Source organism: Protopterus annectens, chromosome 11.part0 (genome assembly GCF_019279795.1).
Source record: "Protopterus annectens isolate FY-2018-M chromosome 11.part0, PAN1.0, whole genome shotgun sequence".
In the NCBI taxonomy this organism is placed as follows: domain Eukaryota; kingdom Metazoa; phylum Chordata; order Ceratodontiformes; family Protopteridae; genus Protopterus; species Protopterus annectens.
Window position 1 is genome coordinate 327,722,734 of NC_056745.1, and position 25,200 is coordinate 327,747,933.

General features: G+C 39.9%; 1 protein-coding gene across 1 annotated transcript in view; it reads left to right on the top strand.

Annotated features, from left to right (window-relative positions):
* Positions 1-248: 248 nt before the first annotated feature.
* The window catches only part of APPL2 (adaptor protein, phosphotyrosine interacting with PH domain and leucine zipper 2), a 1,154,621-nt gene continuing 1,129,669 nt past the window's right edge, over positions 249-25,200 (top strand). The window contains exon 1 of the mRNA XM_044087826.1: positions 249-536. Coding sequence (XP_043943761.1) covers positions 483-536 — 54 coding nt within the window. The 5' untranslated portion in view covers positions 249-482. The remainder of the gene's footprint in view (positions 537-25,200) is intronic.

A 25,200-nucleotide genomic window follows, 5' to 3' on the forward strand; every position in this document is an offset into this window, starting at 1 on the left:
CATCAATTGAAGCACAAAGCAGCATGCATTTTCATTAAAAATTATATTGCATGCTGGAAATGGTGCATTAAAGTAGTACAGATGAAATACGCAAAATGTCTTTGGCTAGTCCTAAACGTTATCCCTACGGTTTTCTTTGTGGAGAAGGCAACACTTAAAGAGAAGTGCACATCAGGACCTTGCAGAAACACAAGAGGAGATGCTCAGCAGTGCTAGACACTTCGCTCCGTGTTGCACATCTGGCCAGAAGCCTGCCTCCTGCGCTCGTACAACGTATTTTAGCGGTGACTGTGGCTGGGTGGACGGGTTTGGCTTGTTGGGAGTAGCTGCTGCTTTCTGCTGCGTGTTGCTGACTGGAGCAAGCAGTGCACAAGGAGCAGCAGCGACGCCAAAACAATACGTGTCACACGGCTCGGCTCGGACTCAAACGCAAAGCCAGCTGGAAAAAAACTGAATAATTAACCAGGCGACTGCAAACCAAGATGCCTGCCGTCGACAAACTCCTCCTGGAAGAGGCACTGCACGACAGCCCTCAGGTACGAGCACTATGATGGATAAACATACTTTTTTTTTGAGGGGGGGTGGAAAAAAAAACTATACCAGTAAGTTGTATGGGATTAGTGTATACTTGTAGAGCCCCACCGGAGGTGGAAACCGGGTTGCTTCCGTGGCGTGTAGGCTTGCTCCAGCTAGGAAATGTATGTGTAGATCGGTTTTGCCCGTTTATTTTGTTCGATTTAAACACCGGTTCCGAGTTCTTGCACACGGGATACGCAAAACAAGATATGATATGTTGTTTTCATTCAGTGTTGAGTATGAGGTTATAAATATGTTTGTAAAGTGTTGTCAATTGTAGTATATCGATGGAGTCACGCTTTTTATTTGTATTTGTTGTTTCACTTTGCAGAACATGCAAGCGCGTTGTCAGCTTGGTGTCACTTGGCTTTCTGTTAAGTTGTATATGTAGGCCGAACTTGGCCCGAGTTCTTCAGCTGACCATGCGAACTGGCTACAGCAGTAATGCAGTGTGGTTAGCACGGAGTGCATCCCCGATCAGTGGCTAGAGGACGTTACACTCACAGCTCCTCAAGTATTTTCTTACTGCTTTGCTCATCATGCGTCCGTGTAAGCCTGTTAAAGTGATGTGGTCACACGCTGTGAGAGAAGTGATGGGTAGTGCAAAATGGTACTTTACTAGGTCATTAGGTTTTGGAGAACCAGGCAGGCATTGCCTTCAACATTTGCTTGCAGTGTTTTGCGCCCCATCATATTTTGCTGTTTTCCTGACAGTGTGAGGCTTTATGATTTGGGGAAACTTTATCCTAAGAACAAAGTTCTTCCCGTAGGGCTCCTTTTTTAAGATACCCAAAGTAGGACTTTTAAAATTAAAACTACAGAACCAATGTAAAAGACGCACTGAAGTTCACGTTGCTGTAGCGCGCTGCAATATAATTTTGATTTGTGTTAATGGAAACGTAGGCAATATTTTGTCCGAAAATCTTCACAGTTGTTATTGTACATGCCTTCTCACATGACAAAGCTGTCCAAATATGGGTATTGCCGGTGGTGATCTTAGCTTCCAGTTATCTATATCCCTATAAGTTGCTCACCCTTTGTTATTATAGTTTGAAAAACTAACAATTGAAAACCTCCAGAAGCTTTTGTGTTGGCCACTGGCCAGGAATGTTTGCAAGTTAAAATTTGTGCGGTGGAGGAGTTTCGATTCTTTTTGGCCCCTAAAACCGGAGAAAAACTTGAAGGGACCAACCAGTGGCTGGTTTATGGGCCTTTTTATCTCTCTGATTTTATGTACGTCTTTGAGAATGGGGCATTTCATGTCTTTTGAGCTAGTTAGAAGGCTTCCTCAGACATGCACCTTAAACTGGACCAAGACATCAAACGTGAGGAGGATACTAGAATATTCACAGATTCCCTCGTTGACCTACTGTTGTGCAGTGTGTGTGAATGTGCATGTATATATTAATTTTGCCCCACTAATTAATATAATCAGATGTCAATAAATCTGAAGCTTATAGGCTTTTGCAACTATTTTAACCATCACATAACTGTATCATAACATTGTTCTGCATTAAGGGTATTTACCCCATACAAAAAAATGAGTACAGTGGTGGATGAATCTTAAATAAACACACACAGAAAGTCCCACATTCCTTACTATAGTATCAGAATGGGAAGCTGGGAGCGGTTCACTAATTCTTTTGGGAAAACACTTTTCAGCTGAGTTACTTCTATTCATTTAAGTCAACAGATGTAGTTCAGTTCCCTTTATATTTTGAAACAATAGAATCAGCTGTTTTACACTTTAAAGAGTGAATACAGCTTATAGTGTTAACTTGTATTTTATATACTGTTTTCAGCATTAAACTTTGGTTTGCAGTTGTTTTTCTGTATTCTATGCTCATTTGTTTTACTAGGATTCACCTGGGTTCAAAAGTTGAGTGCAGCTACTGTTTTCCAGTTTTCATTTTGTTGTTGTTGTATATAAGAAAATATTCAGCATATTTTCATTTTGTAATCTTCTGTGAAAGTGGGATAACCTACTGATGGACAAAGATTGAACACTCATGCTTCAATTGCCTGAGGTTCATCTTGACAACAGTCATCATTCTGACGTAGGAAATCACTGTTGGCAAGTTGTGCTGGAAGTGAGTCTTTTTTGGAGGAATCTTTCCCATTTTAGAGATGGTGCTAATGTGGAGTTGGCATATATAAGCTTGGGCAGAAGCTTGCCCCCCCCCCCCCCCTGCAAAAAACACTTTAAAAAGTGTATTTTGGCATTTTTTTTGTTTTCAGCAAATGCAGTTCAGAGATTACAGTCCTTGGTGCATTCGCTTTCATCCACTCATACTGGAAGCAAAAAAGTGCTCTTATGTTTCATGAACACTAGGTCTGAGTATACCTTTCTTGTAAAGGGTAATTGCACAAACTGTAAGAAAGTCAGCTTCCAGGCAGGATATGATACTGTGTTCCATGTTTTTCATGTTGTATAAATACAGGATGAATGTGTTGAAAATATGGGGCAAAGATGCAGAAAATCTTCAGGACTACTAAACTGAGACTGAATTGCTAGAGACAGCCTTAAGCATTTTTTTTTCATTGTTCTGACTTGGAGTTCACAACATAGCCATTTCATAAGATAACTTCATAAGTGTTACAGGTTATTGTTTATCCTACTAAACTCAGAAAATGTTTAGTAATGTAACTCAGAAAAGTTTGATGATATAAAATGAAGTTATGTAGTTACCATAACGTTCCATCTGTGTTGTCAAATCTTCATTCATCATTAACAGATGGACTTGTTTCTGATATCAAAACCAACTTGGCCGTTACTACAGCTCATGGTAACCAAAAACTCTCGAGCTTTACCTCTACTCAGAATCCCTGTCTGTCAGTTACCTCAAATCGAGTTTGCAGAAATTATATAGAAACATGTAAAACATACGTACGTACACATTCACATATATATATATATATATATATATATATATATATATATATATAGATAGATATGCAAATATAAACATATACTTGAAAGTTAGGTCAGGAGGAAGCCTTATGTACTGTGCTTAACACCACAACAGTGTAAGGTCGCTTAGATCTGCTCCACCAAAAAAAATGTTTAGGTAGGAGGATGGGGGGGGGGGGGGGTCAAGGATGAATGAAGATTTGACAACACATATGGAACATTATGGTAAGTACATAACTTCTTTATCTGATGTTGTCAAACTTCATTCCATCCTTGACAGATGGGACAGAGTCCCCAGCTACCTAAATTCCTGGGTGGAATCATGGAAGGACATTCCTGAGCACCATTGAGCTGAAGGTTGATCGTCCCCCTAGAGACCAGGTCCAATTTGTAATAAAGGTATGGGGAGTAGCCCAGGTAGCTGCTGCATATATATCATCCATTGAAGCTCTGGACTGAAAAACAGCTTAAGTAGCTATAGATGTTGTACAATGTGCTTTGACTGGTTTGGTCAAGGTTAATTTATTCTTATCATAAATTAATGAAATGAAGTCTTTCAGCCACTTGGAAAGAGTAATTTTGGTGACTGCTTTGCCCAGCTTTGCACTAGAGAAAGAAACAATTAATTGACTGGATTGTCTGATGTCTTTGGTCCTGCGAAGTTAAGCCTGTAGTTGTCTGTGGATGTCTAAAAGGTGCAAGGCACTCCCTTCTTTATTAGAGTGGTTAGGGAAGAAGGTTGGTAAGTCAGTAGTCTGGTTCATGTTTGTCTGTGACACAACCTTGGGTAAGAAGAAAGGGTTAGTTTGCAAGGATACCCTATCCTTGTTGAAAACAATGTAAGGAGGTTCGGATGATAAAGCCTGAATCTCTGAAATCCTTCTGGAAGAGGAAATGGCTACCGAAAGGAGTGTCTTCCAGGATAAAATATTTAGGTCACAATCCGTAGAAGGTTCAAAGGGAGAATGTGTCTCTGCCCAAAGAACTAGGTTCAAGTCCCAAGGAGGTGTCGGGTTCTTGACTGGAGGCTTTAGTAGAAGAGTGCTTCTTAGAAATGATTTACATACAAAGGCTATGAGAGGCTAAGGTACATTCATCCAAGCCATTATGTAAATTAGAAATAGCAGCAGTTGTATTTTGATAGTGGAAGGAGAAGCTCCAGCATTAAACAGCGAGGCTAAAAAGTCCAGCACATGTTCTATGGAACCTGTAAAAGGATCTGTTTGTTTTTCAAGGGCCCAAAAAGTGAATCTCTTCCACTTACTGGTGTACAGCTTCCTAGTGGAAGGTTTGTGGGCCGATAAAAGAATGCGGCGTACTGGGGAGGAAATATTTGGATGCTTGGCAATTAATGCAACTGGAGGAACCATGCAGTTAGCTTGAGGTTCAAAATGTTTGGGTGAACAAGACCATCTGGATGGGACAGGAGATCTGGCACTGGGTCCAGAATCAAGAGCTGTCGAGTTAGGTGAGGCCAAAGAAAGGGGAACCAAATCTGTCAAGGCCAAAAGGGACCAATGAGGATCACTGTACTCTTCAACCTACGTGTTTTCTGTAAAAATTTTGGAATTAGGGGTATAGCTGTAAAGGCGTACAGGAGACCGAGGGTCAGTCATGGAGAAGACCATCTCTTGGTGACTCTCCTGGGAATTAGGGCAAAGTGGTTGCTGCATTTGTTGTTTAGGAGGATGAGAAAGGAAAGCAGCAAGGTTGACCTCAAAGATGGAAAATTATTTTTGCTACTTTCTGACTGGGAGACCTCTCATGAGGCTGAAGGGCAGTACTCTAAATTGGTAGTGACTGGCTCCTAGTCAGAAGCAGAGGAACTTTCTGGAGCATTTGTTCATCTTTGTATGAAAGTATGCATCCTGAAGGTCTGTTGAACACATCCAGTCATCTTTCTTCATAAAGGGAAGAATAGACTGTACCGTGACCATCTGGAACTTCGTTTGTTGAACCAATTTGTTGAGTATGCTGAAATCCCAAACTGGTGTCCTGTCCCCTGTCTTCTTTGGTGCTAAGAATCTTGAGTAAGTTCTGGATCCTTCTTGGTCTGGTGGGACTTGTTGGATGACCCTTTTATCCATCAGTTTTTGGATTTCTTGTACTGCTGCATCCCTTTGATTGGGTGGATCATGGGGGATTTTCTTCTGAAATGGGGGAGGTTGAGAAAAGGGAATGGTATAACCTCTGGATACGATCTGTTACACCCAGGAATCTGTTATGTCTTGCCAGGCATTTAGGTGCAAGGATAAGTGTCCTCTGAACTGCCTCCAGAGGAAGACAGTCGAGCCTCTCTTCAAAAGTGCTGAAAGGCCTTGCTTGGGAAAGAATCCCTGAATACCTGGTTTTGCGAACCACCTCTGCCATGAGGATGGCATCTCCTATTCTGGTTCCCCCCCCCTCTCCCCCTGGGGGAACTGCCTCCGCATATGTCCTGGAAAGTCCCTTGGGATTTTTTGAACCACATTTTACCACCACTCCTCTGGTTCTTGGAAAATGACCTTTGGGGGTGGAAAAATGTACACCACCAACAGAAAGGGTCTCACCATCTTTCTCACACCTGGACATGATTTCTTTCATTTTGAGGCCAAATAAGGATGTTCCGTCAGAAGGAGCATTGACGAAAGAAGACTTGAATGATTCCGTAAAAATCACAAAGGTGCATCCAGGTGTGTCTCCTAATGGCTACGCCTGTACCTGCATCTCTAGATGTCCCTTCGGCTGTATGTGCTATTAGCCTCTTGGACAAATTAGACACAGACTCTATGGTGGCTAAAGACACTTTGTCTTGTATTCTGTCCGCTACAGCTCCTACCAGGGTGTCTGATAATTCCTTGATCAAATCCCATTGCAGTCTGGGGAAATGTGCCAAGTAATTCAAAGACCTTATGGAAAAGGTCATTGAAGTATAGACCTGCTTCCTGAATCTGTCCATAGCCCAGGACTCCCTGTTGGGTGGATGCACAGAGGAACTCTCTTCAGCCAATTCCATTTTAGTGACACCCGCTACAACCATTGCATAAACTGCCAGACCCTTGGCCCAAATTGTTTGTCTTTGGGTGTGGAAAGTATTTTGTCTGGTCTGTTGGGGATAGGCTCGACGGAGTCAGTGGCCTTCCATGCTCATTGTAATCAGCAGGCTGAGTCACCCAAGAGGTCAATGGCCAGGTGTCAAATACCTGCAGCTAGACAGACTCCTCAGAGGAAGGGTTTTGGGACTTTCTTCCACCCCTCTGCTTAAGAATTTCCAAGATATCTCCAAATGAGACCTCTTCAGAGGGTGACTGTGGAGACCCCTCCCCTTCATCAAAATCTGTATCTTCAGTGGCGTATTCCTGGGGGCAATCAAAGTGCTTCCTCTTGCATTCTTTTTGTGTGGCACTTCCTCAGGGGGATAATCTGGGGAGGTATCAGAGGATAATAGTACCTGTGGCTGTGACACCTGAGGCTTCAGCACCCGCATTCCCTGTGGAGAGGCAGGTGGAATAGTAGCACAGAGGGGGGGACCTGTTCAGATTGGTTAGGCACCAACTGAATCTCTGCTAGAGAAAGGGCCCTCTGCATAGCCCCAAAGGCCAATCCTCCTGAAGAATGAAGGTCACCTGGAACCAGGAAAGACTACCTCTGGATGGGGGTCACTCCCTGCTCAGAAGAACCAAGCCTCGAGGCTGAAGCCTGAGACAAATTTACTTGAGCCAAAGCTCCAAGGAGCATGTATAGCTCCGAAACATGTGGAGTCGAGATCTGCTCACCAGAACTGAGAGCAGCTACAGCTCTGGGAGGTCTCTGGTTCTGAGATAACCAAAGAGTTCAGGGTAATTGTCGGCTCAATAGAAGTGATCAACTCCGAAGCTGACACCGTTGGTGCCGGCAGAATTAGAACAGAAGATTCTAAGAGCTCCAAGGAGGTTAGAGGAGGAGTAGTTAATGGGGTGAAGGAAGATGTTTCGGTACCAAGACCAGAAAGAATTGGTACTGAAGGTGGGCTTGAAAGCCCTCTAGACCATAAAATCTTGTTCACCAGCCTATCCATGTCCACTTCTGTGAGGCTTTTGGTGGACCGGATGGACGAAACTGAAGGAAACTTAGGCCTCTGCAAAAACACATCTGGTAATTCCCTAGCAAAAGGATCAGTTGAAGAGGAGTAAGATGTTCTAGGTCTAATAGTCTTAGTCAATGGCACAAAAGCCAAATCTGTGTTGAGGCCTTCAACGTTGAAAGGCTCACAATTGTAGTCGGTGCCGAAACTGAAGTTGTTGGTACCAAAGACTCAGAAACAGAGGCTTTCAGTGTCAAGGGAACAGCTGGAACCGAGCTCTTCACTTTTTTGGCTTTCAGAATTGATGGGGAGGTCAGAACAGATGAACTTTGTATTTTAACTTTGTCATTGGAACAAGTAGAGGAGGAAGAAGATGAGATATCTGTTTTAGCTTTATCAGCAGTGGATAAGGCTTCTTCAAAAGCTGATGGCAAAAGTCCTTTTAAAATTAGTTTGGTACGTCTTTCCACTGGAGCACGATGGCTAAAGACATGACAAGTATTACAGTCTTCCTGTTAAGTGATGAGAACCAAGGCAATATACACATAGTGGGTGAGAAAATGACAGGGGAATTTTATGGCCACACGTCTGGCATTTTTGAAGCCAGAGGGATCCTTCCCCTTCTCAGCCATGACAAGCAGTGAAAACAATAATAGAGAAATTGGTAAGGAAGTCTCGCTTCACAAGGGATAAGGAAAGTGAGAGCAGAAGAGATAATATTTTATACTTAAATTTTTATATTTAAGAGAAAGGACACGAGAGAGAGAAACCATCAGCAATGATAGTGGGGAAGTACATAAACATGTAGAAAAGGTAAAGGTATCAATAGTAATACTAGTAGAAGTACACTAAGTTTAAAAAGAAATAAGAAAAATATGGATAGAAACTTCAAAGAAAGGGCAAAAATTTTACCTAAACCTGGTAGTGCTCAAGAGTAATATCTAGACACAACCTTTTCTGAAAGCGGCAAACAAGATCTGAGGTAACTGACAGAGAAGGATTCTGGGTGGAGGTAAAGCTCAAGTGTTTTTGGCTGGCGCGAACTGTAGTAACGGACGTGTCGGTTCCGATATTGGAACCAAATCCATCTGTCAAGGACGGAATGAAGTTTGACAACATCAGATTAAATGTGTCTTGGAGTGAAATGCTAACAGTTTCCCTTGTTGTAACAAATGTAGTAATGCTATAATATTGGGAAAAAAATATGAACTCTGCCTGAATTATGAACACTGAGTTGGTATGTTATTGTAACTGTCAGCATTATTTGCTGCGAACAAGTATAATTTTCAAAAATGTTTTACAGATGTTCTAACTGTGATTTTTACTCCATAGGTAAAAATATTCTTTACAGTCCAAAACTTGATTTAATTTTTACCTCCCAAACTCATATTTTGAACAACGTATTATGTTTCTGTTAGTTTTGTTAATGAGATGGGGGGACTGTTTTACAGTATATGTTAAAATCTAGGGCAAAATATTTTAAGTTATATACCAAGATTCACAGAAATAGCCTGCCGTACATGTAGAGACATAACATTATAAAATATCAAGACATGCAAGCAGAAAAATAAAAGTGTGGAATAAAGACAACCATGTAGTTGCAGTAGTAGTAGGTGCAATACAGCTAATAAACAGGGATTTTCAGGTATGCTTATATGTGCTACTAATACAGGCAACTCCAAATGAACTACAGTAGGAAGCAGTTATGGATACATTGCAGGTGCCAAGGAGAGCACTCTTGGCACATGTCTAAGACTGATGCAGTACTGATTTCAGAAACTTACGTTGTACCCTGACTTAGGAATGGGTTGCATTCTTGTCAGGGTTTTAGAAACAATCAACATTTTGACAAACTAAGAAGGGGAAACCTCTGTATAGAAGTGTGCAAAGGAAAGGCCAGCTTTTGAGTCAGACAACTTCACAGTACAGTAGATCTGCTGAAGTTATATGTTAATGCCAGCAGGCAAGCAGCTGATGCATATTGTATACGACGAGGAGTTACAGAGCATGAATAAGAACACTAACACAATTCAGAAGCATCTGTGTTATGTGTGAACGCTGCCTAGAGATACGTGTTACATGCAAAGATGCACTGTGACACAGTTAGTGATACTGTCAGTGTCATTGTGTTCACACACACACACGTATCATCCATGTACAACACACAGAGTTAAGTCAAGTTGTTATGTTACTCATAGAGTGCTGCAGCTTTGTTGCAACAGAGCAACATTCCAACTGCTGTGATTGTGATGTGCACCATTTAGGTGGTGAGGTGGTGCATGCTGCACAAAGGTGGTGCTTCTACTGACCCCAGGAACTGCAGCCTTATTAGCCTGACTAGCCTTATCTACAAGGTCATGGTGAGAATCATCATGGACCTTATCAACAAAGATATAGATAATCTCCAAACACTAGATTCTACCCAGTTTGGATTTGTCAAGTGGAGATCATGGTTGTTAAACCTGGTGGACTTCTTTGAGACAGTCAAGTGCCCTGGATGAGGGGAAATCTGTGCATACACCTGGCCAAGGCATTTGATACCACCTCTCACTTAGGCATCATTGACAAACTCTCCCAGCTAGACATCAACCCTTATACTGTAAGGTGGGTTGTGAACTGGCTCTCTGATAGAACCCATGCAGTCAAAATAGGGGAATCCAACTCCCAACAGCAGACCTGTTACCAGTGCTGTTCCAAGGGGATTGGTCCTGTGACCTCTATTCTTTGGAATTTGTTTCTCCAAAGTACAAGCTAAAACCGAGGGACTGTGCCTGACAAAGTTTGCTGATGACTGCAAACTGGGTGTGGTCATAGAATCGCCAAATGATGTCAACATCCTTCAAGAAGGTCTTAAGAAAACAAATGATTGGTGCCCAAGTCATGGCCTCAAACTCAATGTAAAAAAAATGTATTATCATTCCTTTTAGTAAGGGCGATGTTTCTGCAGTGGCAATGCCCTAAGTATGCATTCAGTGGTGAGAGATCTGGGTACTCAGGTTGACAGCAACTTTGCCTTTGATCACCATGTCTCCATAGTGTTAAGAAGGGCATTCCATATAGCTCACCTCATAAGTACCAGCATTGCCTCAAGAAAAAGTGAAGTTATCACCTCCCTGTACTCTTCACTCATTAGACCAGTAATTGAGTACAACACCTCTTTTGGCATGTACCTTTCCAAGCACCTGCAGCAAATGACCAAAAAGGTTCCTTACAAAGAAAATTCAAGGTCTTCAGCAGCTGTGCTATGCTAATGTGGATTGGCTGAAATCACGGTTACTTAATTCTGTTTCATACAGACTACTCAGAGGCGATCTCTGCCTTGCAAATAAGGCAATTTCTGACCCTGTTTTATTGGAAATGCTGCACATCCACTAGTCAAGTGGCACACGGGTTACTCGCTCTAAATATCTAAACCTGATATGTCTCCCAGAAGTTACCAAACCTTTGGAATAGACTCCCACTTCATATCAAACAGAGCCTCATTGGCCTTATTCAAACACAGTCTGATTGATTGGATGAGTAACTGTAAATTCACCCCGGGGGTTCCACCTGTGTCCCTCTTGGACAGGGGCAATAGGTGCTGATCACGGTAACAAGGGTAAAAAATTGGCTAGGTTTGTAAGGGCCCTTGGGCCATTAGTCTAGTAACTTTCTATGATCCTATGATACTGTATGCATAAATATGTACATGTTGTACCACAGCAGCAGAGTGACTACTGAGATATGAAGCAGCACACAGACACATGTGCAGACACGCATGCACACATGAACACATACAGCTTGCAAAACACCCATGCATACATATTTATATTTGTAATACTTGGAATGCCTTTATTATTCACTGAAAATTACTAAATGATGACCTTGTTGTAGTGAGGTTTATGCATATCAGTCTTACTGTATTAAGCTTCATCAGTGATTGCCTACAGAAACTACTGCAAACCAGCATATTGTCATCATATTCAGCTGTAGAGCCATTTAAAGCCATACATTCCTCCAAACTGCTATAGAAGATGCAGAAGAAAGTGTTTGAAAAGTATCCGTGTCTATTTCAAAATGTATTATGTTTTCCATCAAAGTTAGAAGTGCAAACTCCTGCACGTCTTTCTGCTATAAGTGACATTCGGTGACAGAGTCATAAATTCATAACACTTACAAAGTCTAGTCAATCTATGGATCATAATCACCCTGCAGATTCCCAACCTCATAGGGTACAAACTTATGGGCACCCATCCAATCATTAGGTTTTCCCATAAAGGAAGAAAGGGTTTTGGTTTTATATGCAACAGAAGATTATTCCAGAGTCATAAATCTGTCCTTCCAGTGTGTTTTATTTATTTGTTGAGTATTTACTTGTGGGGCTGGAGGAGATCGAGGAGGCTTGGATCCTTCACAGTACGGAATGCAAGGCGTAAATTACTGTGTGCGAGTCTGTAAGAGACAAGTATGGGATTAGAGCTTCAAGCCTGTGTTAATAGCAGAGGGTCTTTAATCTGGTTATCCTTTTTGTTACGACTCCATGGGGATGGACTCCATGGGGATGTTCATCATTAGGATCATTGCCACTAATGATAATTAGAATAGTAATGGTGATGACTTGGCTATATGGGTTGTATCTTGCATAGGATACAACCACTGTCAAGCTTCTTAAGCTTCCAGAGCACTTCCATGTACCCAAACCTTTAGTCAGCTTGAGCCGAGCTAATTAAAAAGCTAAGTAAAAAGAGTGATTTGGGCACCAAGCTTTTTAGGGCTGTTTTGTTGCTGAAGAGTGCTCTCTTGCGGGCTTTTGATGATCAACTGTCTGCTAATGCTTTCCATTGCTGGGCAGATAAGTTCCATTGGGGTTTAAAAAAAACTTCTACATTTACTCTTTTTGACAGAAGCTGATCTTTTTTTATGAAAATATATGTTTTAAACTAGGAAAAAGTGTCTGTATTGATTGACACATGGCTTTTAGTAACTTTTAAATGGGGGCATTAATTTTATTTTTGCGGAACAAAGTTGTTAAAACCTAATTTAAAGCTACTTTTTTCAGAAGTAAAAGTTGTTGTTATTTTACTTTTGGGTGCAAGTGGGTAAAGTGCTTTTTACTTTGTTTTTGGGTGGAAAAGGTTACTTTCTTATTGTTTACCTGATTTATTATCTGTTACCACCAGGCTTCCCCATGAATCAACCATCTTTTTTGGCTTAACCATGAAACGGTTCCTAATTTTTTTTCTAGCCACAAAAAGAGTAACATTAATTCACAGCCTTTACCACTACAGCTGGCTACTAAAGTGCCACAGCCGCAGATGGGTGACTCTGCTGTGGACAATTTTGGTTCCATAGCCCATTTATCTTTTACCCTGGTTCCCTCTGGTTTAGTCTCTACAACCACCATGTACCAGGGCTTCAACACATTTTCTGTGGCTGTTGCAATGCCCTTGGTGGACAAGGGAAAACCACTATTGTCAGTCGTGGGAAAAGGCACAGGGAATATTCTCTACCTAGGCAGACTGCTATGCCTATCCCCAAGGAAGTTTTTTTCTTGGAAAAGTGGATCTACATCTTCAGAAATTCCTGTTAAATAGAACTGTAGACATACGAGATATATCTTCTGTCTTGGCCACTTTGGATATGGGTGATTTATTGGGCTTAGCTCATGGTTTGGTTCAGGATCTTGACCTTTCCAATTTACCTGTTTCTGGAAAAGATAAATGGATTCTTCATTTTTTTGAAGACATCAGGATTTTGAACCACAAAATTATTGTGAAAGGGCACATTCTATTTTCTCGCCTCAGGTTTCTGATTCAAATTCTGAGGAGAGTGTGGCTTCTTCCAGTCCCTTTGAAAGAATTTCTTTCTCTGAAGCTATTTCCAGAATTAATCAGTTGCTTCAGTGGGAGCATAATGACATTCCATTGTCCTTGAAGAATTTTTATGATTTATTGCAACTGTATTTTCCAGAATCTACTCCAGTTACTCCTGTTCTGTTAGCATTGGAGGATGTCTTTCTCACAGCCTGTAACTTGACTGACAGGCAGTGTGCTGTCCTCAAAAATCAGATTATATAAAGTTTCTCAGTCTTGCATGTTTTTTATATACAGTCCTCCCAAATCAGACCAAACAGCTATTGCTCTAGTGAACCCAGCTGTTGCTAAACATCTGGTTAATACCAATCCCTCCCTTCCCATTCTGACAAGAACAGGAAAGCTTTTGAAAATATTTGAAAAAGTGTATTATTCTGCAACACTTATTTTTAGACTTCTCGATTGTTAACGTTCATATGTTAAAGTTTATGCATACCTCTTTTTAGACTATGAGGAATATTATGGCATCTGTTACCTCTTCTAAATAAAAAAAATCTTCTTTGTGTAATCTAATTGCTTCTGTGTTTCAAGTAGCTGCCCACTTTGTAAAATGTGCTTATGATTATGCTGATGCAATTTCTCCAAACTGCTATAGAAGATGCAGAAGAAAGTGTTTGAAAAGTATCTCGGTGTCTATTTCAAAATGTATTATGTTTTCCATCAAAGTTTGAAGTGCAAACTCCTGCACATGTCTTTCTGCTATAAGTGACATTCAGTGACCGAGTCATAAATTCATAACATTTACAAAGTGTAGTCCAGCGGTTCCCAACCTTTTTTGACTTGCGTACCCCTTGGCAATCCATTTCCCTGAAATTGTACCCCTCATGTCCAATGTATGTGTTGTAAATGTAACTAATAAAATTTAATAATAAAAAACAATCTTTAATAGTAAAGTGAACAAACAGTCCATATATATATATGTATCAGCGATACATATAAATAAGTTATAAAGTTATCATACAATTAAACATTTCAAACTTAATAAAATTTCAAACTACAAACAATTATTAAACAACTTTATCTTGCACATATTTAGTGTGAGCCTTGTGCTTGTTTTGAGGCACATAGTTTTTTGAAATTGGGTTCAACTGATGAAAGGTGTAATCGTAAATCTGGAACTGCATTCAGCTTATTACGATATTTGTTTTTAATTAAGACATAAGAGAAAGCTCTTTCTGCTAGTTCAGTACTTGTAAATGGCAAAAGAAACAAAAGAGCCTTGTCAGAAAGCTGTTCGTATTCTCTGCTGATGTTTGTCCAAAAGTTAATAAGAAAGTGTCCTTTGAATTCAGCATTTAAAGTACTATAAGTTGAAAGTTCAATCAACTTCTCTTTCTCCTTGACTGGTAATTTAGCTGCCTGGACATATTGTTCTTCAGAAGGATTTGAAATCCAATAGATTTCTTCTTCAAGTTTGGGGAAGTACTTCTGGAAGTCCGATTTTAGCCCATTCAAGTGTTCATTTATTTTCTTCCTTATTTCCCAGGATAGATTAAGCTTGTTTTCAGATAAGAAATTATGCAGAGTTTCAAATACCTCAGTTTGGCCATTTTCAAGACATGACCTCCAAAAATCTATTTTTTAATCATAGATTCAATTTTGTCTGAGACATTGAAGATCGTTATTGAGCTATTCTGAAATGTCATATTTAATTTGTTTATAATCTGGAAAATATCTGATAAATATGCAAGTGCCTGAAGCCAATTACAGTTGTGTAACTTGGAAGCAAGGAAGAAAGGCTGGTCTTCAAAAAACACCTGGACTTCATGTCTAAGTTCAAACAGCCGGGTAAGTACTTTACCACGAGAAAGCCACCTTACTTCTGTATGAAGGAGCAGAGTAGAATGAGGACTCTTCATCTCTTCATACAGAGCTTTGAAAATTCTTGAGTTTGTGGACTTCGACTTTATAAAATTCACCACTTTCACAGCTTCATCCAAAACAAGTTCTAATTCACCAGGGAGGTTCTTGCATGCTAAACTTTGTCTGTGGATGCAACAGTGGCTCCAACTTATATTGGGAGCTACCTTCATGACAAGACCACGAAGACCACAGTAAATCCCTGACATAGACTTGGCACCATCGGTACATAATCCACAACAATTAGACCTTTTAATCTCCTTTTCTTTGAAATAACAATCAATAACATTAAATATATCCTCACCCCTTGTGCGTTGTGACAGAGGATGACAAAGCAAAAGGTTTTCTTCAACTTCATTATCTTTCAAATACCTTTCAATAACAAGCAAAATAGCACAATTGGCAACATCTGTGCTTTCATCAACTTGAATAGCGAAAATATTACTGCTTTTAATTCTACCTATTACTGTCATTTCAACATCGTCAGATATATCTTCAATTCTTCGAGATATTGTATTGTTCGAAAGAGGGATGGTGGTCATTTTCCACACATGTTCTTCTCCAAGCATACATCGAACGGCATCTGTTATACAGGGAGATATTAGTCTCGGCTATGGTATGACTTTTACCACATTTTGCGATACGGTAACTAATACGGTAACTAGCTTCAACTGCGTTTTCGTAGTCTTTACCTGACAGGATGTATGATGTCAGATTCAATCTTTTGTTATTTTCCGCTAACCGTTTGAAAAAACTGTATTCCTTGTTTTTATAGTTAGCATGTTTTGTTTCTAAATGTTGTAAAAGTAGGGAAGGTTTCATGCTACCATTTGACAGCACTTCCCCACACACCATGCATTGGGGCTTAGGACAGTCTTCATTTCCCACATACAAAAATCCATATTTCATGTATTCATCACAGTACTTTCTCTTTTTCCCTCTTTGAGAAACTAAGGACTGTGCCTGGTTAGTGTTTTGCACCAAAATGTTGGACATGTCTTGAAGTACTCTGATCACATTCTATACTCATATCATGCGTCAGCTCTTTTGTTGTGCCAGGTTTCAGCCACTTATCCATCACAATATCTAGTAATAAGACAATTACGAAATTAATTTTAATATTAAATTTAAATAATGATAAAAAGAACTGTAACTGTTAAGATAAGAAAAAACTTAAGTTTCTCAACTTTTCATGTCAAAAATGTAAGTAGTACTACATGAAAGCAAACTGTGTGTAATTTTGCCCCCGCCCCACAGCCATTCCATTCTCCCATTACTTGGCTGTATCCCCACTTCTCCCCATTTGCCATGAACACTGTTCAAAACGGTCAGTGTGCACACTTTTTTCTAATGATTACAGATATTTGGATTTAATTTAAAACTTTTATTTCAAATATACTTAATATAGCACAAACACTGACAGACATTTGCTAAAGCTAAACAAAGTGTTGCAATGAAAACAGACTTAGCATTAAAACTTCTCTGCCTCTGAAACTCATATTCACTGAATCAGTATTGAAATCCACATTCAACGAAAATGCATCTGACCAGTGGCAGATTAAGATTAAAGGGAGTTTTCAAATCAGTCAGTATAACAATCTTAGAGGCTGCTGTTAACAAACAACTTTATATATCAGAGTGCATGTTCACCCAAAAGTCATACAACATTCCACTACATTCTCTTGCCAAACAAAAGTCATTAAAATAATGTAATTATTAACATATATCTCAATTAATTTCTAATCTAACTCTAACCTAAGCATGAAGTGTATCTCAGCAAGTACTACAGTTCAAGTCTGGAAAGGACCAATTGATCTCCAAGAACTTAATTCACTTGGTCTACAAACATGTATCAGCTGCTAAGAGTTAGTTACCTTTCCCACAACATGATTTGCATAATCTTCAAGCACTACTACTACTACTACCAGTGTTTCTCCTAAGTTCTTACTTTTTACAGGCATAGCTTAGTAGATATACAAAAGAGATGAGGGAGTAACAGAAGCCATAAGACAAAAAGCAAGCTAAGATAAAGCTAAGAAAAACAAAAAAAAGACTACCATGCTTGATAATTAGAAATATATTAACTGCAATATGCAAACTATCCACTCAACTGAATATCAATATACCAGGCATATCTTCTAAATTCCTTTTCTCACTTTCAAAAACAGAACTGGTAAAGTTTACATAAATTCTAATGCTGTAATGACCACTTCAGCCGAATCATAATGCGAGTTGAAAATATGAAACAACTCATCAGTAAAAGACACCAAACTAACATTTGACATACCGTTGACTAAATGGGACTGAGATAAGGTGCTTTAGTTGGGGAGCTGATGACATGCATTGAATAGTAATAATGGCACATATGAAATGCATATACACAAATAATACACCCTAAATATAAGATTTATGATTTTTAGATATGCATTTTAATTTAAATTAAGTAAGGAAATACACATCTTGCATAGAGCCCTAATTCTAAGAACTGTTGCAGTAATGCGTAATGATGTATGCGCTCTCTGATACAATAAAGAAAAATGTAGAGCTGCCAAATGACTGTAGGTGCAGACCTGTGTGCTGAGTTGCTACAGCAACCAAAATATACCTTCTAATGTGAATGCAAGAAAACTATTAATTAGCTTTCACAACTGTTTAATGGGGTCCCAACATTTAATTAGCATGACATATTACCAGACGCACATCCCAGTCTAGAAACTGTAAAAACCTGCCACTGTATGCCATTGATTACACAGCAAGGTGGCAAAACCAATTTTATCACATCAAAAACTAGTGAGTATGCAAATATTCAATAACTTTGAGGGTTTTTTTTGGGGGGGCATACAAGTAGCTGGAACCTAAAACAGATATCACACATGTCTTACACAGTCTTCCTTACAACCGAGATAAATCTGTTATAACTCAGACATAAACAGATCTGACAGCTCAGACTGAAACCTCTTTCTGCAGTCAAGACAAACGGAATCTCTATACAAAACAGTAGTAACACAGAAACTTAGTTTGAAAATTTCTCTCTCAGAACAGATTTCTTCTTAAAACCACAGTTGCACGACTACTAGACTACACTGGCATCAAACATGATGCCCACTGAGTCCAACACATCAACTTAAGTATCTCGTCCAACACATCAACTGAAGTATCTCGTCTTCTTAAGACTAATAATAAATTCATACAGAGTACTGTCTGCTGCAGAGTCATATGTAAGTCACAGCAGTGTTTGAACACGCTCATACTGAGTGATGGCAGGCATACACATACATTCCTTCTTTTCAAATTAGCTTCTGCTGAGCAAAAAGAAATGTGTCTTTTCTAAGAACCGATATCAAGTGTAACCGTAGGCTGACACTGCAAAAAAAAAAATCCACATCTGAATGCACAAGTTCAGAAATTCTTATAAAAGGTTATTCTCGGTCTAAAATAATATTTCACACGTGTTCTAAAAATTTCGTTTAGACTCTAAACGAAATTTTTAGAACACTTGTGAAATATTATTTGAAAGCACCTGTAAAATGCAGTGTTAACAAGGTGTTGTTCTTACCTTTCTTGTTTTCGTGATCCCACAGTTCCTGCACACACTTGACTACAGAATTACACGCAGCGATACACAACCTTCTTCAGTTAACTGTTGCAGTATTCAAGCGGGAATACGTTGGCGCCTTCACATAGAACACTTCCGAGTTTGTGCGATTGTGAAAGTGCCTAAGACGGGATTTTTTTTACGAACTTTCCGCCATTGCTAATTTTTCCCCGCGTACCCCTAACCGACCAAGCACGTACCCCTGGGGATACGCGTACCCCGGGTTGGGAATCAGTGGTCTAGTCAATCTGTGGATCATAATCGCCCTGCAAATTCCCAACCTCATAGGGTACAAACTTATGGGCACCCATCCAATCATTAGGTTTTCCCATAAAGGAAGAAAGGGTTTTGGTTTTATGTGCAACAGAAGATTATTCCAGAGTTGTAAATCTGTCCTTCCAGTGTTTGTTGAGTATTTACTTGTAGGGCTGGAGGAGATCGAGAAGGCTTGGATCCTTCACAGTACGGAATGCAAGGCGTAAATTACTGTGTGCGAGTCTGTAAGAGACAAAGTATGGGACTAGAGCTTCAAGCCTGTGTTAATAGCAGAGGGTCTTTAATCTGGTTATCCTTTTTGTTACGACTCCATGGGGATGTTTATCATTAGGATCATTGCCACTAATGATAATTAGAATAGTAATGGTGATGACTTAGCTATATGGGTTGTATCTTGCATAGGATACAACCACTGGCAAGCTTCTTAAGCTTCCAGAGCACTTCCATGTACCCAAACCTTTAGTCAGCTTGAGCTGAGCTAATTAAAATGCTAAGTAAAAAGAGTGATTTGGGCACCAAGCTTTTTAGGGCTGTTTTGTTGCTGAAGAGTGCTCTCTTGTGGGCTTTTGATGATCAACTGTCTGCTAATGCTTTCCATTGCTGGGCAGATAAGTTCCATTGGGGTTTAAAAAAAAACTTCTACATTTACTCTTTTTGACAGAAACTGATCTTTTTTTATGAAAATATATATTTTAAACTAGGAAAAAGTGTCTGTATTGATTGACACGTGGCTTTTAGTAACTTTTAAATGGGAGCATTAATTTTATTTTTGTGGAAAAAAGTTGTTAAAACCTAATTTAAAGCTACTTTTTTCAGAAGTAAAAGTTGTGTTATTTTACTTTTGGGTGCAAGTGGGTAAAGTGCTTTTTACTGTGTTTTTGTGTGGAAAAGGTTACTTTCTTATTATTTACCTGATTTATTATCTGTTACCACCAGGCTTCCCCATGAATCAACCATCTTTTTTGGCTTAACCATGAAACAGTTCCTAATTTTTTTTCTAGTCACAAAAGAGTAACATTAATTCACAGCCTTTACCACTACAGCTGGCTACTAAAGTGTCACAGCCGCAGATGGGTGACTCTACTGTGGGCAATTTTGGTTCCATAGCCCATTTATCTTTTACCCTGGTTCCCTGTGGTTTAGTCTCTACAACCACCATGTACCAGGGCTTCAACATGTTTTCTGTGGCTGTTGCAATGCCCTTGGTGGACAAGGGAAAACCACTATTGTCAGTCCTGGGAAAAGGCACAGGGAATATTCTCTACCTAGGCAGACTGCTATGCCTATCCCCAAGGAAGTTTTTTCTTGGAAAAGTGGATCTACATATTCAGAAATTCCTGTTAAATAGAACTGTAGACATAAGAGATGTATCTTCTGTCTCGGCGACTTTGGACAGGGGTGATTTATTGGGCTTAGCTCATGGTTTGGTTCAGGATCTTGACCTTTCCAGTTTACCTGTTTCTGGAAAAGATAAATGGATTCTTCATTTTTTTGAAGACCTCAGGATTTTGAACCACAAAATTATTGTGAAAGGGCACATTCTATTTTCTCGCCTCAGGTTTCTGATTCAAATTCTGAGGAGAGTGTGGCTTCTTCCAGTCCCTTTGAAGGATTTTCTTTCTCTGAAGCGATTTCCAGAATGACTCAGTTGCTTCAGTGGGAGCATAATGACATTCCATTGTCCTTGAAGAATTTTTATGATTTATTGCAATTGTATTTTCCAGAATCTACTCCAGTTATTCCTGTTCTGTCAGCATTGGAGGATGTCTTTCTCACAGTCTGTAACTTGACTGACAGGCAGTCTGATGTCCTCAAAAATCAGATTATATAAAGTTTTTCAGTCTTGTATGTTTTTTATACAGTCCTCCCAAATCAGACCAAACGGCTATTGCTCTAGTGAACCCAGCTGTTGCTAAACATCTGGTTAATACCAATCCCTCCCTTCCCATTCTGACAAGCACAGGAAAGCTTTTGAAAATTTTTGAAAAAGTGTATTATTCTGCAACACTTATTTTTAGACTTCTCAATTGTTAACGTTCATATGTTAAAGTTTATGCATGCCTATTTTTAGACTATGAGGAATATTATGGCATCCGTTACCTCTTCTAAATAAAAAAAAATATTCTTTGTGTAATCTAATTGCTTCTGTGTTTCAAGTAGCTGCCCACTTTGTAAAATGTGCTTATGATTATGCTGATGCAATTTCCATGGCTGTTGCCACTTTAACTGTTATAAGTTTGCTTGGTTCTACACTGTAGCCCTTCCAGAAGATGTCAAAACTTAAATTTTAAATTCTTCCCTGGATAGAGAGTTACTCTTTGGACAATCTGCTGCATAGGTCCTGAAAAAGTGTGATGAGAGAGGTAAGCTGATTCAAGGAATTCCTCTGTTTTTTCAGCCATTTGTCTCATGTAACCTCTACTACTTTTCTCAAAAAGTAAAATAAACAAACTCACCAAGCTGGGGTAAGCAAATGTTTAAAAAAACAATGGCAGGCAGGTTTCAGAAAGAAAGGAGGACACCTCCCTCGAATCAAAAGACAGCCTAATAAGTCTGAATGACTATTTACAAGACTGCCTCCACCTTCCCACACTGGTAAACCCTTAATCCTTCTAGAAATTCTGAATTTCCATTTCTCTCTTTGGCAACCGATACTTTCAGATAGATGGGTTCTGAAAATAATCCATCATGGTTACAGATGGAGGTGGAAGTTCCCCCTCCTTTTCAAGGGATTCACTTCATCCAGCAGACCAAACTCCCCTTTTCCATCATGCCATTCAGCATCTGCTGTCTCGGGGGTGGTAAAATCTGTCCTCCTTCCTCAGTTAGTGGAAGGGTTTTATTCAAGAATGTTTCTGGTGACAAAGAAAGAAGATTCTTGGATCTTTCCTTTCTAATCTTGTTTGTGGTAGTGTCCAAGTTCAAAATGTTATTCCTTCACAGCCTGTTACCTCTTATTCCCCATTTGAGTTTTCTGCTGACCTTAGATTTAAAGATGCATATCATCACATTCCTATAGATCGAGATTTCAGACTTTTCTTGAGGTTTTCTGTGTCTAGATCACATTATCTGTGCTCTGCTTTACCCTTTGGTCTAGCCACAAAGTGTCTAGCTGCAGTGCTAACCTACTGCAGACTGCACGGTATTCACATTTTCCTTATTCAGACAATTCGCTTATCTTTGCAGAGTCTTTTTGAAAGTGCCAGGAATCCTTCCTCTGGGTGAAAGATCTCCTACACAGACTGGAGTTCCAGGAGGACATACAAACATCTTGTCTAACTCCTTCTCAGAGAATAGTCTCCATAGGGCATCCATAGGGCATCTCTTGGATACCTCAGTTCAAAGAACTTTTATTCCACAGGAAAAAGTAGGTCTGTATCTAGATCTATTCCTGAATTTCCCCACTCAAGAGTATTGTATCAGCCTGTGAATTTCTTAGGATTCTAGTTTTCTTCACTTCTATGATTTTCATGATTCCTCTAGCAAGACTGCACATGAAAAATCTAGTGATACCTAAAATCTCTGGTCCCAACATCAGCATCCCCTGACATTCCAGGTTCCTAATTTGTAGTTTGTGAAAACAGAGATTTTTTTGGTGGAGAGACCAAATTTATTAGAATCCAGTTCTCCCATTTTCCCTTCCAGTTCCACCACAGTCTGTAACAACAGATGTCTCAGACTTTGCTTGGGAGTAGTGTTTATGGTGGAAACTACTTCATAAACTCAAATTACCATAACGTGGAGTCTGAAAACGCCGAGATCATAACATCTAATTCCCAAAACACTGAAAATTGAAAATGTCAAGTGTCGCAGTGTTGAATATGTTAAAATCCTAATGCTGTAGAGTGTGAGTATCACTTTAAGAAGATATGCATTATACTAAACAGCCATGGCGGACATAACATTTAACTCTGAAAGATGATTTTTGAGCTTTTTTGGTAAAAGTTTGTAAGAAACGGGTAAGGACTTTTTTATTCTTGAGATCAGATTTGTAAGCTTGAAGGAAATGGTGTTAGTGGTAGTTAAAGTGGCGGGACAAGTGACTAGGATAGGAAGTGTTTATGTTGGATGTGTGTAGGTGATGTTCTTCATGTTTCACTGTTGCAGTCATTACATTTGGGTTATCTGCCCGCAGGTAGCCCTCAGCCGGCCTGAATATAAAAGTCTTGGATTCCTGCACTGGATGCTGTCTCTTCTTCCATGACGTCAGGTCATCAGGGGTATAAAACATGCAGCCGACGCCATTACATCAGTCTTTCTTGCCATGTGGTGCCCAAAGCAGAAGCAGTTCACAAGTGCTAGTCGGCCGACTCCTGAAATTTTCATTTTCGAGTTTCAGAACCGAAGTCTTCAAAAAAGCTAAGATTCCTTTTCTAACTCTTATCCGATGTCAGTAAAAGTTAACAACTGTATTACCTGTGGAAAGCAAATACCTCAAAGATTTTCATTTGTACTGCATTCCTTGCTTAAGCCCAGACCACAACGTCCCTTGCTGTCAATTTTGTGGCTTGATCAACCCCTGAACTATTCGTCATCGGTCTATATTTGCAGCAATTTATTTTAGTACTTGGTATAACTATCCAGAAATGGCTTTGGTAAGCCATCCGACTATCGATATTCTGAAAAAACGTAAAGATAAAGACAGAGACAGACCTCATAGGTCCAAAACTGCCGATGACGCTCCCGTTAAACTAGTCGTCAGTTTGCCGGTACTCAGTGAGGCGCTTTCGCAGCCCCTGATACCCCCTACTTCAGATTCGCAGGCCTCTACTGAGACCCATTCAGAGTCCAGTATGCCATGAGATGCCTCTTCGACTATGGAACCTGCGGATGTCTCTACCTTGGATGTGTCCGGAGCCGCTGTGCAGGCACCGGCTTCTGAGGGTATATTCAGGCCTACAGATTTGCATTTTAAACCATTGCCATCTTCTTCATCAAGGCCTAAAACTCGACCCACGCCTAGAAACCGAAGTGCAGACTGCATGGTCAGGCCCATATGCCTAAAAAAACTAATGCTTAGAATGGCTGAAGACCTTATTACTTTAATTAGGGGAAACCAGTCTTCCCCCACTTAAGAGACCTAGAACTGATTTTCCTTCTGATCAGGATTCTGAAATTTCTGTTTCTTTTGATTACCAGGATTTGCCCTTATCTACTTATGAAGATTCTGATGCAGAGGATTCCATTCCCTCTGCTTCCCCTCCAGAAGATTTTTCTTTTGGAGAAACCTTGCATACTCTTAGGGAGCATTTCTGCTGGGAAAGCCAGGATTACTCTGACTCCAAAAAGAGAGATAGGGAATTCTTAATCCTCCCTCAACACAGGCCTTTAGCTATCCCTCCTGTTCTGGACATTGTAGATGATACCTTCTTGGAATCTAGCCTGGCCCCTGACACCTTACCTCCATCTCCCAGAAAACCTGACTGGTATTACAGAGTACCTGACTCTCACAAGTTCCACTTCAAGAATCCTACTGCGGATCCAGAGACCATTTCCCAAGGAACAAAGGGCATTAAGGCTACTACTGCCCTCTGATAGAGATTCCAGGGCCTTGGACAGATTGGGTAAGAAGGTATACACCTCTGCTACTTTGGCCATTAGGGCCTTAAATTGCCAGTTTCATATGTTAAAGTATTAGCAGCATATTATGGGACTACTTAAACAGAAAATTATGTTGATTCCTAACTGCTGAACATAAAGAATTACAGGATTTAATGCATTCTGCTGAACAAGTTGTTAAACATACTTTGCAATGTGGTTTTGACTCTTTAAAAGCATCTTGCAGGGCTGCTGTCACTGGGTCTGTACTTAGAAGGCATGCTTGGCTTAAGGAGCAAAACTTTTCAGATCATGTTCAAGCTAAATTACTGGATGCCCCCTTAAACCAAGACCGCCTGTTTGGCAGTAAAGCAGAAGTCGTCCTTAAAAAGATGGAGGAAAAAGCTAAATCTATGCAAACTGTTAAAGATTTCATGCAAGTACAGCCTCCCAGATTTAGTAGGCATTGGCCTTCTAAGAATTGGTCCTTTCCAGTCTCTTCTAGGCCTTCTTAGCCCAAACCCAGGAATAGCAGACCACCTAGGTTACA